General features: G+C 41.0%; 2 protein-coding genes across 3 annotated transcripts in view; one reads left to right on the plus strand and one right to left on the minus strand.

Annotated features, from left to right (window-relative positions):
- txndc16 (thioredoxin domain containing 16) overlaps positions 1–4515 on the minus strand; it is a 52874-nt gene extending 48359 nt beyond the window's left edge. Inside the window, exons 1-6 of the mRNA XM_045718580.1 lie at positions 4486–4515; positions 3992–4074; positions 3420–3493; positions 3172–3246; positions 1407–1528; positions 966–1056 (exon numbers count right to left, since the gene is read on the minus strand). Coding sequence (XP_045574536.1) covers positions 966–1056; positions 1407–1528; positions 3172–3246; positions 3420–3442 — 311 coding nt within the window. The 5' untranslated portion in view covers positions 3443–3493; positions 3992–4074; positions 4486–4515. The remainder of the gene's footprint in view (positions 1–965; positions 1057–1406; positions 1529–3171; positions 3247–3419; positions 3494–3991; positions 4075–4485) is intronic.
- A 1108-nt stretch (positions 4516–5623) lies between these two features.
- Positions 5624–13829, plus strand: part of gpr137c (G protein-coupled receptor 137c) — a 55204-nt gene continuing 46998 nt past the window's right edge. The window contains exon 1 of one of the 2 annotated variants that reach the window (XM_045718600.1): positions 5624–6319. In XM_045718600.1, coding sequence (XP_045574556.1) covers positions 5930–6319 — 390 coding nt within the window. In that variant the 5' untranslated portion in view covers positions 5624–5929. The remainder of the gene's footprint in view (positions 6320–13829) is intronic. The other variant, XM_014196075.2, reaches the window with a different exon arrangement.

Below are 13829 nucleotides of genomic sequence, written 5' to 3' on the forward strand. Positions count from 1 at the left end.
TGAGCTTGTTGTCATTGCAGGCAATCTCAACGCTGTGCGTTACAGGGAAGACATCCTCATGTGGTACCCTTCCTGCAGGCTCATCCTGACATGACCCTCCAGCATGACAATGCCAGCTGCCATACTGCTTGTTCTGTGTGATTTCCTGCAAGACAGGAACGTCAGTGTTCTGCGATGGTCAGCGAAGAGCCCAGATCTCAATCCCATTGAGCACGTCTGGGACCTGTTGGATCATTCCCCCCCCCTCCCAGAAACATCCGGGAACTTGCAGGTGCCTTGGTGGAAGAGTGGGGTAACATCTCACTGCAAGAACTAGCAAATCTGGTGCAGTCTATGAGGAGGACATGCACTGCAGTACTTAATACAGCTGGTGGCCACACCAGATACTGACTGTTATTTTGGATTTTGACCCCCCCTTTGTTCAGGGACACATTATCCCATTTCTGTTAGTCACATGTCTGTGGAAGTTTCACTTCATGTCTCAGTTGTTGAATCTTGTTATGTTCATTATATTTACACGTTAAGTTTACTGAAAATAAACGCAGTTGACAGTGAGAGGGCGTTTCTTTTTTGCTGAGTTTACTTAGCACTACCTAGCACCCACATTAGGAGGAGTGCCACTTGTATAGTATAAACGGACAGTAAGTGACTCAGATCTCGTCATTGTGTGCTTGTAAACAAACACCACGTGACTGGGGATTACCGGTAAGCGTCATAATGAAAAAAACAATTAGAATAATTACTGCAAGAGTTGACTGCAGGTGTTTACTTAAAAATATTTACATTTATAAAAACACTTTTCCAAATAACCCCCATATACACGGTCTACTGCCCAAACCTATTTTCCTTTGAAAATTGTTTTGCCACTCTGTTCCCTACTGAACACATATCTTGTGACTGGGGAGAGGTGGCCTCTTTAGCTTGGATGGGGTTCCCAAGGGGGCTATGGATGGAAGAACACTGACCCCATGTTCGTCAGCACTGGGCCTCCTGTGGTCAGCACAAACTGGTACTTGACTCCGTACACAAACGCTGTCTCCATCAACGCTCGGTGCTCTGGATAGAATGACAGGGACGTGAAGGTTACACCGAATGACAAAACAACTCAGAGAAGTTGGTACAAAGTGTTAGGCTGCACTAAAATGTAACCAAGGGGTTGAATAGCAAAATCATTTTCTATAGCTTTGGATATAAAGAAATGTATGATATATGAAAACTACTTTCATCCTTGGCAACAAGTCGATAGTCAAATTGATTTCTCTTAAATCTGAAAACCCAGGCTGGGTGAAAGCAATATGCCCTCTGAGATGAGGAGTGAGGAAACCTCAGACTAACTGAGATGCACCCCTTGTGGTTTCCTTTTTTATTATTAACCTTTTATGTTAGTGTGGGAGACTGGACCTTACCTGGTAAGCCCAAGACCTGGACATGGCCTAGCACAATGTCAGCCTTGCCTTTAGCTGCCCTCTCCACTGACTGTAGCTCAGCAACTGTATGGACGTACCTCACCTCGTCAAAAAGCACAGTGCTGAGAGAGGGACAGGTCACATACATTACATATATATGGCCATTCAAATAAATCCCCTCGCCTAGCAGGTTACTGTACACAAATTAGTGAAATGCATTCGTACATGTTCATGTTCCATTGTGCAACAGTACTCAAGATATACTCAACCCTACAATAGTTAAAATGAATAAAAAGATCCCTTCATACGGTGCTTTCAAAGGGTATAATTTATTGACTGTGCGTCACAAAATAGCACAATCAATAATAGAGACTCTGCAAGCAAATTGTGTGGGAGTTTATACTTATTATGTACACACAAATGAAAAATGGTATGTCATTTGTCAGTGTACTCTATTGTACATGTTGAATTAAAGAGCAACTGCCCCTAAAAACCAACTTATATATTTTTTTAAACAGCCTATGAGTCAGAAGCATTTATTATACTGTCAAAATTGACTACAAAGTGTAAATAGGTTAATATTGGTCATAAAGTCAGTCTCGTCCAAAACAGTTTTGTGAGACTTGTGGTCGTGATTGCATCACAGCGTAAATGAAGGTTGGGTTTGTTTCAATCCTGCCCACAGCACACAAGTAAACATCAATTCGGATGACCCAATCATAATGTGTTTGGTAAATTTGGGTTGCCTTTGGTTAATGAACCAAATCTAAAACGAGGCCAAATACAGAAGTGCCGTCACCCTTTAAAGTGACCGGTCATTTCTTGATACACTAACTTAATTTAACTTTGATCTAACAACCAAGTCAGTTAAGAACAAATTCTTATTTACAATGACGGCCTAGGAACAGTGGGATGACTGCCTTGTTCAGGGGCAGAACTACAGATCTTTACCTTGTCAGCTCAGGGATTCCATCTAACAACCTTTCGGTTACTGGACCAACGCTCTAACCACTAGGTTACCTGCCGCCCCGGGTGTGTCAAAGGTCTGTCAAAGCCTCTTCCTAACAGTGAGGCTACAGCGCTTCCGCTGAAGCGAGAAGCTGCCTAAAGCCAAGCTCAAAGTATGGATTAGCTCAAATAACCCATCAGTTGTCTCCATTATTTGTTACTTGGAGACAACATCTACAGACACTGACTCGGCAGGCACCGACTGACAGTTGCCAGAGTTCCAAAGGTGAGAGTAATACATCGATTGACCCCTAGGTGAGCAACTGTACTCCCAGCTCAAGGTAGAAGTTGCCCCTAAGCACAGATCTAGGATCAGATTACCCTACCCTTAAAGGGCCAACCAGCAGTTGAAACAAAGCGTGATCCCCGCCACTGTTTCAGTAAAAAGCTGAGGGATGGGTCTGGAGAAATGTAGTCACTGAAATTCAGTCATGATATCACAATTATAGTTTTAACCATATTTTGAAGCTATACAGCATTTTTTATTTAATTTACTTTGTTTACAAACATTGGAATAGAAGCTTATTTGGATTCTTATGGGTATGACAGTTAAACTAAGCTCATGAGGCATTTACAAGTTACATTCTTCAAGAATATAAGAATCAAATGGGTACATACTGTATCATAAATGTTTACAAATGTCCAAAAATGGAAGTAGCAAGCAACTGCTGATTGCCCCTTCAACCACTATAGAGGTTATACAATATCTAACCCTGTATCAGTGTTTAGGGGAAATGTTTACAAACTCTTTACTCACAAGAGAACGTGAGACACTATGGCGTTCACGTCGAAGACGGTGTCTGTGTCGAAACTCTTCAGGACATTGCCACCCCTGCAAGACAACAAATAATATAATAGTTACTTGTTCATTTGTGATAAACATCTGTTCATCTTAAACCATAAGATGCGTTCTAAAATTACATTGCATAGGTGTAATATGCATGTACTGTTAGCACAATATTTAATCAAGCTGCTTAAGATCCACAATGGATATACAATACACACCTGAACAAATAAACTTTTTTCATCAGCTTCTCTCCAGTGCAGTACTTTGCTATGTGTTCATTAGTACAATTTACCTGCAAACATGCATAGACATTGAAAACAATTCATTTCAAACAGATGTTTGTTTACTTTGCTCTTCACATAAGTGTACTTGTAGTGCAAAACTGATCAGTGGTCAAAGAGAATACCTGGACTCCGGGCCTCTCTAACAGGAGGCCTATGGCAGCCAGCAATGCATACTACAGCCGACAACTATACAGTCCTTTCAAAAACCCATAAAATTTCTTATAGTAACAATATGCCAGTGAGGATTTGTCTTACTTGTTGTGGAATGAACAAAAGTTGCTCCAATTTGCAAGTAGAATCAACAACATGCTGGGTTCTCAAACAATCCAGCACTCCAGTGATGTCAAAATAACATTTTATAAGACAGATATGAAAATATATCTAAACAATACCACTACAACCTCCCAAGGTTCCCTTCAATATCTAATTTCTCCTTGTGCAACATTGACTCAGCAAAAGCCAGTGGTGCTTGAGTAAATCAAGGGATAAAGATTTGTGTTGGTTACCTTAGCAACTGAAATACCGTAATCTTCTAGAGCATCTGCGGACTTCTCCAGCTGTTCAATGAAGAGACCTATAGTTGGATTGACTGGTAATCAAAAAGAAAAAGAAATGGAATTATAATCTGTGGAGGTTAGACGGTACCAACGTTAATAGTAAACAATTGTGTTAAATACATTATTCAACTGCACTACAAAAGGCAAACATACTGTAATGAAACAAGGAAATAGCACGAGGTAACTAGCGAGCGAATGACAAATGACCTAATAACCACAACCCCAATTAGGATATAATCCCCATGGGGAAGGTGGTATGGCAATTATTAACTAGGGTCATTACAATACAATTTAGTATTTGATTAACCCATACCTAGATAGGCTCATTACAATCTCAGAGTGAGTTAACCCTATTAGAGCAGTGGCTAGCGAGTTTGCCTGCAGGCTGAGACCCTGGTTTGAGACACGCAAAGTGTGTTGCACTATCGTCGTTCGTTACATACTAAATCCCTCCTCGCGTGCGCCTCTCCGAGGGCCTCAAGGGTTCCATCCAACTCCTGACACCAATTTAGCGAATGGTGCTAGCGCAACGCCCCTTGCAAGTCTTGAACCCGGGCCTTCCAGACACTTTGGGGAGATTATTGTCCCTACATGAGCAAGGGTCGTGAACTGCAATTGTTAGAGTATTCAGTGCAATATGTCCACCAGCAAGTCTACAGGGCATCTTGGGGGCTCATATTTTTCTCACCTGTTAATGTCACTTACCTTGTTTTCCAAAGTATATAAAATACATCTTTCCTGATTCCAATTTCTCGAAAAAATGGTCAGCTGTGTGCTCAATGAGTTTTGAGGCATTTCCAGTGATGCATTGCTCACTTTTTGAGCAGAGCAAAAGTATGACGACACATATGAACCATGCCATGGTCGATGAAGGCTCGAACCTTACAGTTCAGTTGAACAGACAAAATCTAGTAGAGATTAATGGAATAAATTACATTCGACGATGCAAGCTGGCTAGGTCTGTTATGGCATAACGCGTTAGCTACGCTTTTCTGCTAACGTTACCTAGCTAAAGTAGCCGGACAAGGGCCATTTAGTTAAATTCCATGACCACGATATGGGCACTCTTAATATATTGCAGAAGCATTTTATATAACTAGCTTTTAGACAACTAACACGACTTGCTTTTTGTGAAATTATGTAGCTAAACTACCCAAATGAAAGAGGGATGCTAGAACATTTTTGCTGTTTCATCTTCCTGTGTCCCAACTAACTAGCCAATCAGAGTGATGGATTTTTAAAAGCAGTTGACAGCCAATCGAAAATTAAGAGGCCTGCACCTTCAGAGCTGACATCATTGTAAGCCAATCACAAAGAAGGATTCTGGAGGTTGGGTACCATACTGACCAATGTTTAAATAGTGGGTGGAGACAGAACTCCACAAGGCGATATAGACTGAAAATGGACACCATTGTGGTTCTAATGTGAGGCATTTCAATGATTTCAACGCAATGTGTGCTGGAAAGGGAGCCAAGATGGCGTTAGAAGATAGCTCGTTCAAGGCTGCATCTTATTGGTCAGTAGGCGGGCTCCAAACTGCAGCTTCACTCAGCTGATCTCTCCCTACTTTACGCCCCCTTTTTTTCCTGAGTTGTTTTTTTGCACAGATGAGCTGCTTTGCAGAGACTGGAGGGGTTTCTTGTTTGTCTGTTTTATACCTATAGCTGTACAGTCATCCGTTCTGTCGCTAACCCTCGGTTTTATGTCGGTAGGTGGTTAGTTAGTTAGTGTAGTTTTATCAAGGTCGTGCTTTTGTTTTTGAATGGGCATTAAAAAAAAATGTATACCAAATTCGTGGAAAATACATAAAAAACTGGACCTTCTACTATTTTAGAATAAAACATTAGATATGCTTATTTAAGTCGTTGTTACACTTATCCGTTCGCTATGTTGTTGAAAGAAAACCAGGTCAGCTTATTAAGTGTTTTCACGTCTGTAACGGACTCAAGTGATGAACCGATTCGAGCTGCGGTTCCCCCGTCTGTGGAGCTCGGACTCACCATTGTGTATACCATCCTATATTCGCTGCTTTTTGTGTTTGTTTACTTGCACCTTTGGCTCATTTTGCGTTATGGACACAAGCGCTTCAGCTACCAGAGTGTCTTTCTTTTTCTCTGTTTGCTGTGGTCAGCGCTAAGGACTACATTATTTTCATTCTACTTCAAGAACGTTGTCCAAGCAAACCAGTTGCAGCCTTTGCCTTACTGGCTGTTGTACTGTTTTCCAGTATGCCTCCAATTTTTCACTCTGTGTCTGCTCAATCTTTATTTTGCACAGGTAAGTGCATGTTGATACATTTTCTGATGTTGCAGTCATGTTTTGCATGTACACACAATCAGACGTCTGTCATACGTCATCTTAAATTATAGGCCTATCAATTAAACATGTTTATCATATTTTTTTGTACATGTAATTTATCATGCAAAATGTATGAGTAAAGAGTATGTCTCCAGACAATATGCCTATAGGGCCATTTCCATGTAAAAGGACCCATGAGCACCAACATGTAAAGTTCACAGGCGCATGACAAATTGGGTGTCAAATGAAAGCTGAGTCTGTATTTTTGAGAAATTAAGGCGAATATAATTTTTTCAACTGTTTTCCATCCCAAAAAAATACAAATAAGAAACTGTTTTGAATTCTTGTCAGACAAATGGAAAAGGGGTCTTGTAAAATAAAATACCACAACAAATTTTAAAAGATATTAGAAATACATCACAACACAATAATGTGGAAGTAAAGACCCCAGCCAACTAATATCAACACATATTTAATTTAGGGGGGAAAATTCTGCCTTCTGTAAGTTTAAGAAACATTGCTTTGTGCCTTTAAATTCCGTTACCAAAAACCCATATATCTTGAAGATATTGTCTCATTTATCTCCCTCATGAAGAGGGAGAATAATGAAAGTTCACAGAAGTAAAACGTAAAGGTAGACCTATCAATCAGTTCTAGTGTTTTTACTAATATCGACTTTGTTTATTAATTATTTAAGTGATTAAAATCGGTAACACTATTTCCGAAATATTGCTAGCTATAATGGGAAATCATAGGACTCACAAACCACAGTTGGGTCATCTGTATAGTACTGTTATGTTCAGCTGATAACTGTTTTCTTTCTCTTTCTGTCATCTGATGGTCAAAGCAAGAGTGTGAACAGTCTAGACAACCCCTCTCTCTAATTAATGCCACCTCTCCCGGCTCTTTCACCTTTATTTAACCAGGTAGGCCAGTTGAGAACAAGTTCTCATTTGCAACTGCGACCTGGCCAAGATAAAGCAAAGCAGTGTGACAAAAACAACAACACAGAGTTACACATAAACAAACGTACAGTCAATACACAATAGAAAAGAAAAATAGAAAAATCTATGTACAGTGTATGCAAATGTAGAAGAGTTAGGAGGTGGGCACCTACCCATGAGCCCCCTCTCTTTCCATTTACTGTAAGCAGCATCCTCACCCACTGAGCACCGACCAACACCGGATGTCCATGCATTTTGAAAAGTAGTTGAAATTTGGTCAGTCCGCCCTGGCCTTGATTCCAACATCCAAGGAACGTCTGGACCAGCCTTCATTTGGCCCAAACATAGACGTCCATGATTGGTTCAGATTTGGTCTGAAGCAAACATAGACGTCTATGTTTCACAAGTATGGACAGTACAGTACAGTAGAGTAGAGCGCAGTACAGCACATTAAAGAAAAGTATAGTTCAGTACTGTACTGTGAAGAAAAGTAGAATATAGTTCAGTACTGTAGTGTAGAGTAGAATAGAGTGGAGTAGAGTTCAGTACAGTACACAGTAGAGTTGAGTATACTACAATGTACTGTACTGAACTATACTTTACTTGACCTTCCTGTACTGAACTCTACTCTACTGAGCTCTACTGTGCTGTACTTTTTTAGTGGTGGAGCCGTTTGGCTCAGTTGGTAGAGCATGGTGTTTGCAACGCCAGGGTTGTGGGTTCGATTGTATGAAATGTATGCATTCACTACTGTAAGTCGCTCTGGATAAGAGCGTCTGCTAAATGACTAAAATGTAAATGTAATAGCAAGTGTGTAGAATAAAACCCAAATATTCAAAGGAGGATATTGCATATTTCTACCTTTGTCTACCTATTTAGGATACATCACTATCAACTGAAAAAATAGTCTCAAAACTAACCTATAGTCATTTACAGGAAAATCCAGTTCAAAGAGTAGATCTCCTTTGCAGACTAAAGCCAACCCTGCTATCATGACTATTCACCTGGTTCCCACAGCCTCAAAACCTATCTTGTTTGTCTAAATTTGACTCTTATCACATCTGAAAATAGTTTGATGCTTGCTTCCATTCAGCTCTTCTTCACACTGTAGGGTACAGAAGTCACTCTCACGCACCCTTTCTCTTGTCTTTGTTCCACTGTGGACTGACTCACTGCGCACAGCAGCAACAACAACCCTCAAACCTGTAAGACAATCCCTACTGTGTCCCAGAGCAATACTGGCAGCCTCTGTGTGGCATATGTCCATCGCTTGGAGAGGAGCAAAGAGAGGGGTGTGTGAATGTTTTTCTCTCTCCAAGTCTCAGCAAAGCGAAGCTTCTCTTGCTCGAGCGAAAGGCTGCAAGTGCACTGATACCGCCACAAGGTGGCATTTAAACACGGTAGCCAATCAGAAACATAACATCACCCCTTTCTTTGTCCTGTACTATTCCAGTCACACAAAAAGGGGTTTGGAGGCAGCGAGCAGTATAGGAGAAAAGCGCTCTAGGCCTCTGCCTCACATATCGCATAAATCATCTGAAGTCTCTCAAATGTATCTGCCAAATATAGACCCTTTCTTGTGAAGATGGAGAAGGATGGTCATAGTGTATTGGAGGGGTTGTTGTGTGAGGGAGATGGGGGATCGCACCTGGAAGCATCCCATTACCGTTGGCAGTGACCTTCATCATCTGTTCAATGTATGTTCGTCATGAGTTTATGAGGACAATCAGTGGAATATCCCTTGGTACCTGCTGTTGCAATTTTCAAATAACACATGCACCAATTAGTTGATGATTTGTGTTTACCAGTTCGTATGGTGCATCATGATGACAGTTTTGATTGAAATAGGTAATCTGTGGGTAACACTATAATATACCTAGGTAATTGTGGTAATCCAGTAAGGTTGGTGATTTGCAAATTTTTTCTTTGTTCTGACATTAGGGCCGGGACGATATCAGTATTGCGATACTCGTTAGTATCGCGACAAGGAAACAAAACACAAAGCCTATTTAACTTCTTTAGGAAAACAGCCCCTAATGTTGGAAACACACTTCATTATGTTGTCATCCAGAGTCACATTTATTTATTTTCCAGGTTTTATAGGACCAAATAGTTAGGTCTGCTTCGTGTTTTCATTTTTGCCATTGAAAAAATATTGCAGTACTGGTATCGTCACAGCCCTATCTGACATGGCATTCCATTAAGGGGAGGCTAGGTCTGGAGTTGTTGCCATAAGGTGTGTGTGTTGACTGTTTCACAGACAAGTCAGGTGTCAAGGCCTTTTTGTCCTCTTTTCCGATGACACAGCCATGCATGAGGTGTCATGTGCTTTTATATTCCCCTTGTAAAAGTCTACCTCTATCCATCCTCCCTCTCCCCCCTCTCCTCCCCCCCTCCCACCTCATCCCAGGAGATGGGGGCGAAGTGATAACCAATTCATTTGTCAGATTACACTTTCAGCAACTCTCCTGGTTGCGTGGCAGAAACACATTATGGCTTGCTGTGCCTTGAATAGCAACTGTTTACATGAAACAACCATTCCCCGGTGCATGTGATCTGTGCAAATTGCTGTCTGGCCTAATGCATGCATTGCCGTTGCCCGGCTGGCTGCTGTGTGCAATTACAGTTACACTGACATGTGACTTATGCAACAGTGAAAAGAGCAGAGAGAAAAAACGAGGGGGGGCGAGAGAGAGACAGCAAAATGGTACCATCTTGACTAAAGCCTCTTTGTCATCAAAAGGCGTGTCATTCTCTGGGAAATATTGATTCCAACCATTAGGGGATTCACTCTTTTTCAAACACCTGAGAATAAACAAGTGTGTAACAAGTTAGCTGGTGTGTCCTTGCAAAGATAATGATTTCCAACTGGATATTGCTATGCAAGCCCTGACGATATAAATGATCTGAGAGTGGAAGATTGAAGAAAAACAGGAGACTACCCGAACTCCAACACAGACAAGTGGTCTCATGAAGATTTGTGCACCACCAGTGACTGATTGGAGTGGTATTGAACGTAGTACTGTGTAGTAATGTTTAACTATCTAGGCCAGAGTTGGCACCATGGCACAGTATTGGCAGCCAAAGCCCTATGAATTCTACAGACCTGGCTGTGGGGTACGCTCCGGGGTGAAGTTTACCCTACATTTTAGGATCAGCTTCCCCTCCCCTAATCCAAATCTGGGGAAAATGCAAAACTGACCCAAGATCTGCGTATTGGGGCAACTTCACCCTACATACACAGTGGAAGTAGGTAACCAGACCAGTCAAACAGAGCTCTTATTCACCGATATCGTTTGTTTAGTTTCGAAATACCAGGATTCAGGAATGTTGTTTTGTTTCTCCCCCTGGACTTGCCTGAATGTGGTTATCAATGAAATCAAGAAATTGTCCGTCCTTAGGTTTTTCTTCCGTTGTGATTGCAAATGGAAAGCATATAGCCCATTGATTACAATTTGTGAGGATGTGGATAGGATAGTTAGGCTAGCTACATCGGCCATATAGGTGTATGTCTCTGCTACCTCTGTGGTAGCCTCTGCTTATGCTCCTGAGAGTGGCATGAATGTGACTGGCCGGCCGCAGGTGTTGCACAAACGTTTGTGTAACATTACACCAGTCGTGCATGTGACCTGTGACTCAGACAGTATGGGCCATGTGTGGAGCGTCATCTGCATCTGACTCAACAACCTTTCCACCATGAGTTTCCTGTTCCTCACAACCTAAATCTCCTTTCTGTCTTTCTTTCTTTCGAATGTCTATATCTGTTGTTCTCTCTCCCAGTCTCGCTCTCAGTTTTTCGATCCCAGTCCCTCTGTTGTTTTCTCCCTCTCAGTCTCTATCTCTTTCTCTCGCTCCCTCTTTTAGTCGCTCACTCACTCTCTCTCGTTTGTTCTTTCTCTCCCAGTGTCTCTATTTTTCTCTCTCTCCCCTCTGTGATTGATGGAGAGAAGGCTGGGAACCGGGGCCTGTCTGTTTGTCTTTGTTTGTCTGCCTCCGGTTGGACAAACAGGTTTTTCTTGGTAGCAAGAGGACCATGCATTGAAAACAGAGGCCTTTCCAGGTCTCAGTGTTTTTGTCTGTCAGATTATCGTGTTCAAGTTCCAGTCAAATGGTTTTTACAGCCTGACCCCAAGTCATGAATGAAACTGGGTTTAGGCCAGTCGTGACGTTGTCAAAGCCAGCACTGGACCCTGAGGACACAATAGAATGGTGCATTCCTCTGACTTGAAGTCATGACCCTGAATTTCTTCACAATACTGAACTCATATAACCTACGGTTCGAACTCTCCCATATAAACATCTGTCTGCTGAAATCTGCATTGCGTTCATTAGGGACAGAATGTTATGAAACAGTAAAATGGGGGAACTGCCTGAACTTCTCCAATAAGAACACTGCTTTTTTTGTTTGTTTTTAATGCAAAGTGTTGTGTGACAGTGTACCCTACTGAACACAACCCAGATGTATTAACCCAATGGGCTTCCTTTCCTATTGCATCAGTGCAATAGTATCCTTCATTATGCACAAAATACTTTTTTTCTCATCTACTACTCTCAACTTTTGCTCTCAACTGAAAGCTTCTAAAGTTTAGATGTGTTCCTCTGTGGCTTAATTAGTAGAGCATGGCGCTTGCAACTTCAGGAATGTTGGTTTGATTCCCGCTGGGGCCACTCATACAGAAAATGTATTCACGCATAACTGTAAGTCACTTTGGATAAAAGTGTCAGCTAAATGGCATATATTAATCAATATTATTTATAAAGCTGTTACTACAATCATAATAACCTTTTTTTAATAACATACGTTTTTGAGAAATCTGCGTAGACACGTCTCCCAGATTTGATACCTCAGTATACATTGATCTTTACCTTAGTCAGTCCACTGTGATTGACTGAAGGATTACATTACATTAACCCTTTACACTCATGGAAATTGGCATATATGGATAAGGCAAAATTTAAATGTTTCTAACAGAATAAATATAAAATGCACTTTGGAGATTATGGGGAAATTATTAGACCAAAGATTACACTGTTGATTTTATGTGCATTTTACACTGTACTTCACAAATCTGAAAATACTCTGGATACATTCAGTAATATAATAAGAATATTCCTTGAAATTGTGGGGTAGCAGAAAAAAACTATTACAAGGGTTTGAGTGAGAGGACAAACTGGTTTCTCCAAGTGGCTACACACCTCTCCAAACGGCACAGTTACTAAGTAATTTAATGCACTTTTATGGCTCGAGGAAAGAAAGAACCTTAAAATATAAGGGGCTTTTTTTTTGCTCAACTAGCTTTGCCGTTGAGGAACTGAAACAAGCACATTGTAGTTTTTTAGTTTGGAACACAGCTCTGTATCCCCACCATAATACAATTACTGTTGTTGTTTACTCAATGCAAAAACATTCCATTATAAATCTTAATCTGGGTCAGGTGGGCATAATTTGAACTATTGCCAACATGACTAGCTAAATTATAGAATACGATCTTTTTTTATGGTATTTTACAGATCTTACAGTGTTAGGCTTTCACAAGGCACTTAATGGAGTCACGAGGGCATTCAAGTGCATGTTCCGCGACTAACTTTCTTCACAATATGGCTCATTCTGTTCAGGACAACCCAGGGTATGACGCATGTCATTCTACTGACTGTACATCATTCATAGCGATCATAAATGTTTATACTATAAATTAAATGACTTTACATTTTTAAATGTGAAATGCACATTTGTACTCACCGGTGTGTGGTTTGCTTGCATGATATCAAAGCGGTATTTATTATAATCCTCAACATCTCATCTTTCAGAACACATCAACTCCTCTCGATTTACTGCATTGCCCTCACTCAGATAGCAACAATGGGGATGGGGGCATCTTTTTGTTGCGCTTGGTACACACATTTAGAATGGCTCAGTTGAAACCCATACAGCACTGTAAAGCGGACAGACTGAGCTCTGACATCATATATAGTATGTTACTGTACAGCCACTGCGTTCCAATTGAGGCACATTTCAATGACCAAATCTGCCATTTTTACCCGTGTACAAGATGACAGGGGCTGTGAGTGTAAAGGGCTATGGGATGCTTCTGCGGTTCTGAATGGGTTGTTCATCCTCATAGAGAGGAAAATGGTAAACAGGAAATGATATGTTAAGCCCCTGTAAATCTGCCAGAGAACCACAGTGACTGCCAGGGATAAAGAGGGTAATTTAGTTGAAGAAGCTTATTTTTTTTTAGCTGAGTCATCAGACAGACGCATTACCAAGAGTGTGTATGTGGGCTTTCTCACAGTTAACCCATAGTTATATAGAAGTTATGCCAAGACTCACTGCCTAGTGACACAATAGAAGATAGGGCAAAGTTTGATAATTTGTTGAATATTTGAATCGGCTGTGTGGTGCTAGGGCAAAAAACAAAATGTGCATCCCTTTGGGTCCCGAGAATCGAGTTTGGGAAACCCTGAGAGAAGGCATTTTTCTGCTGAGGCGTAGGTAACTGTTTTGTGTTTGTATTACTATGCAATGTATACATTTTTATCTAATA

The sequence above is a fragment of the Salmo salar genome, chromosome ssa01 (genome assembly GCF_905237065.1).
Source record: "Salmo salar chromosome ssa01, Ssal_v3.1, whole genome shotgun sequence".
Lineage (NCBI taxonomy): Eukaryota > Metazoa > Chordata > Actinopteri > Salmoniformes > Salmonidae > Salmo > Salmo salar.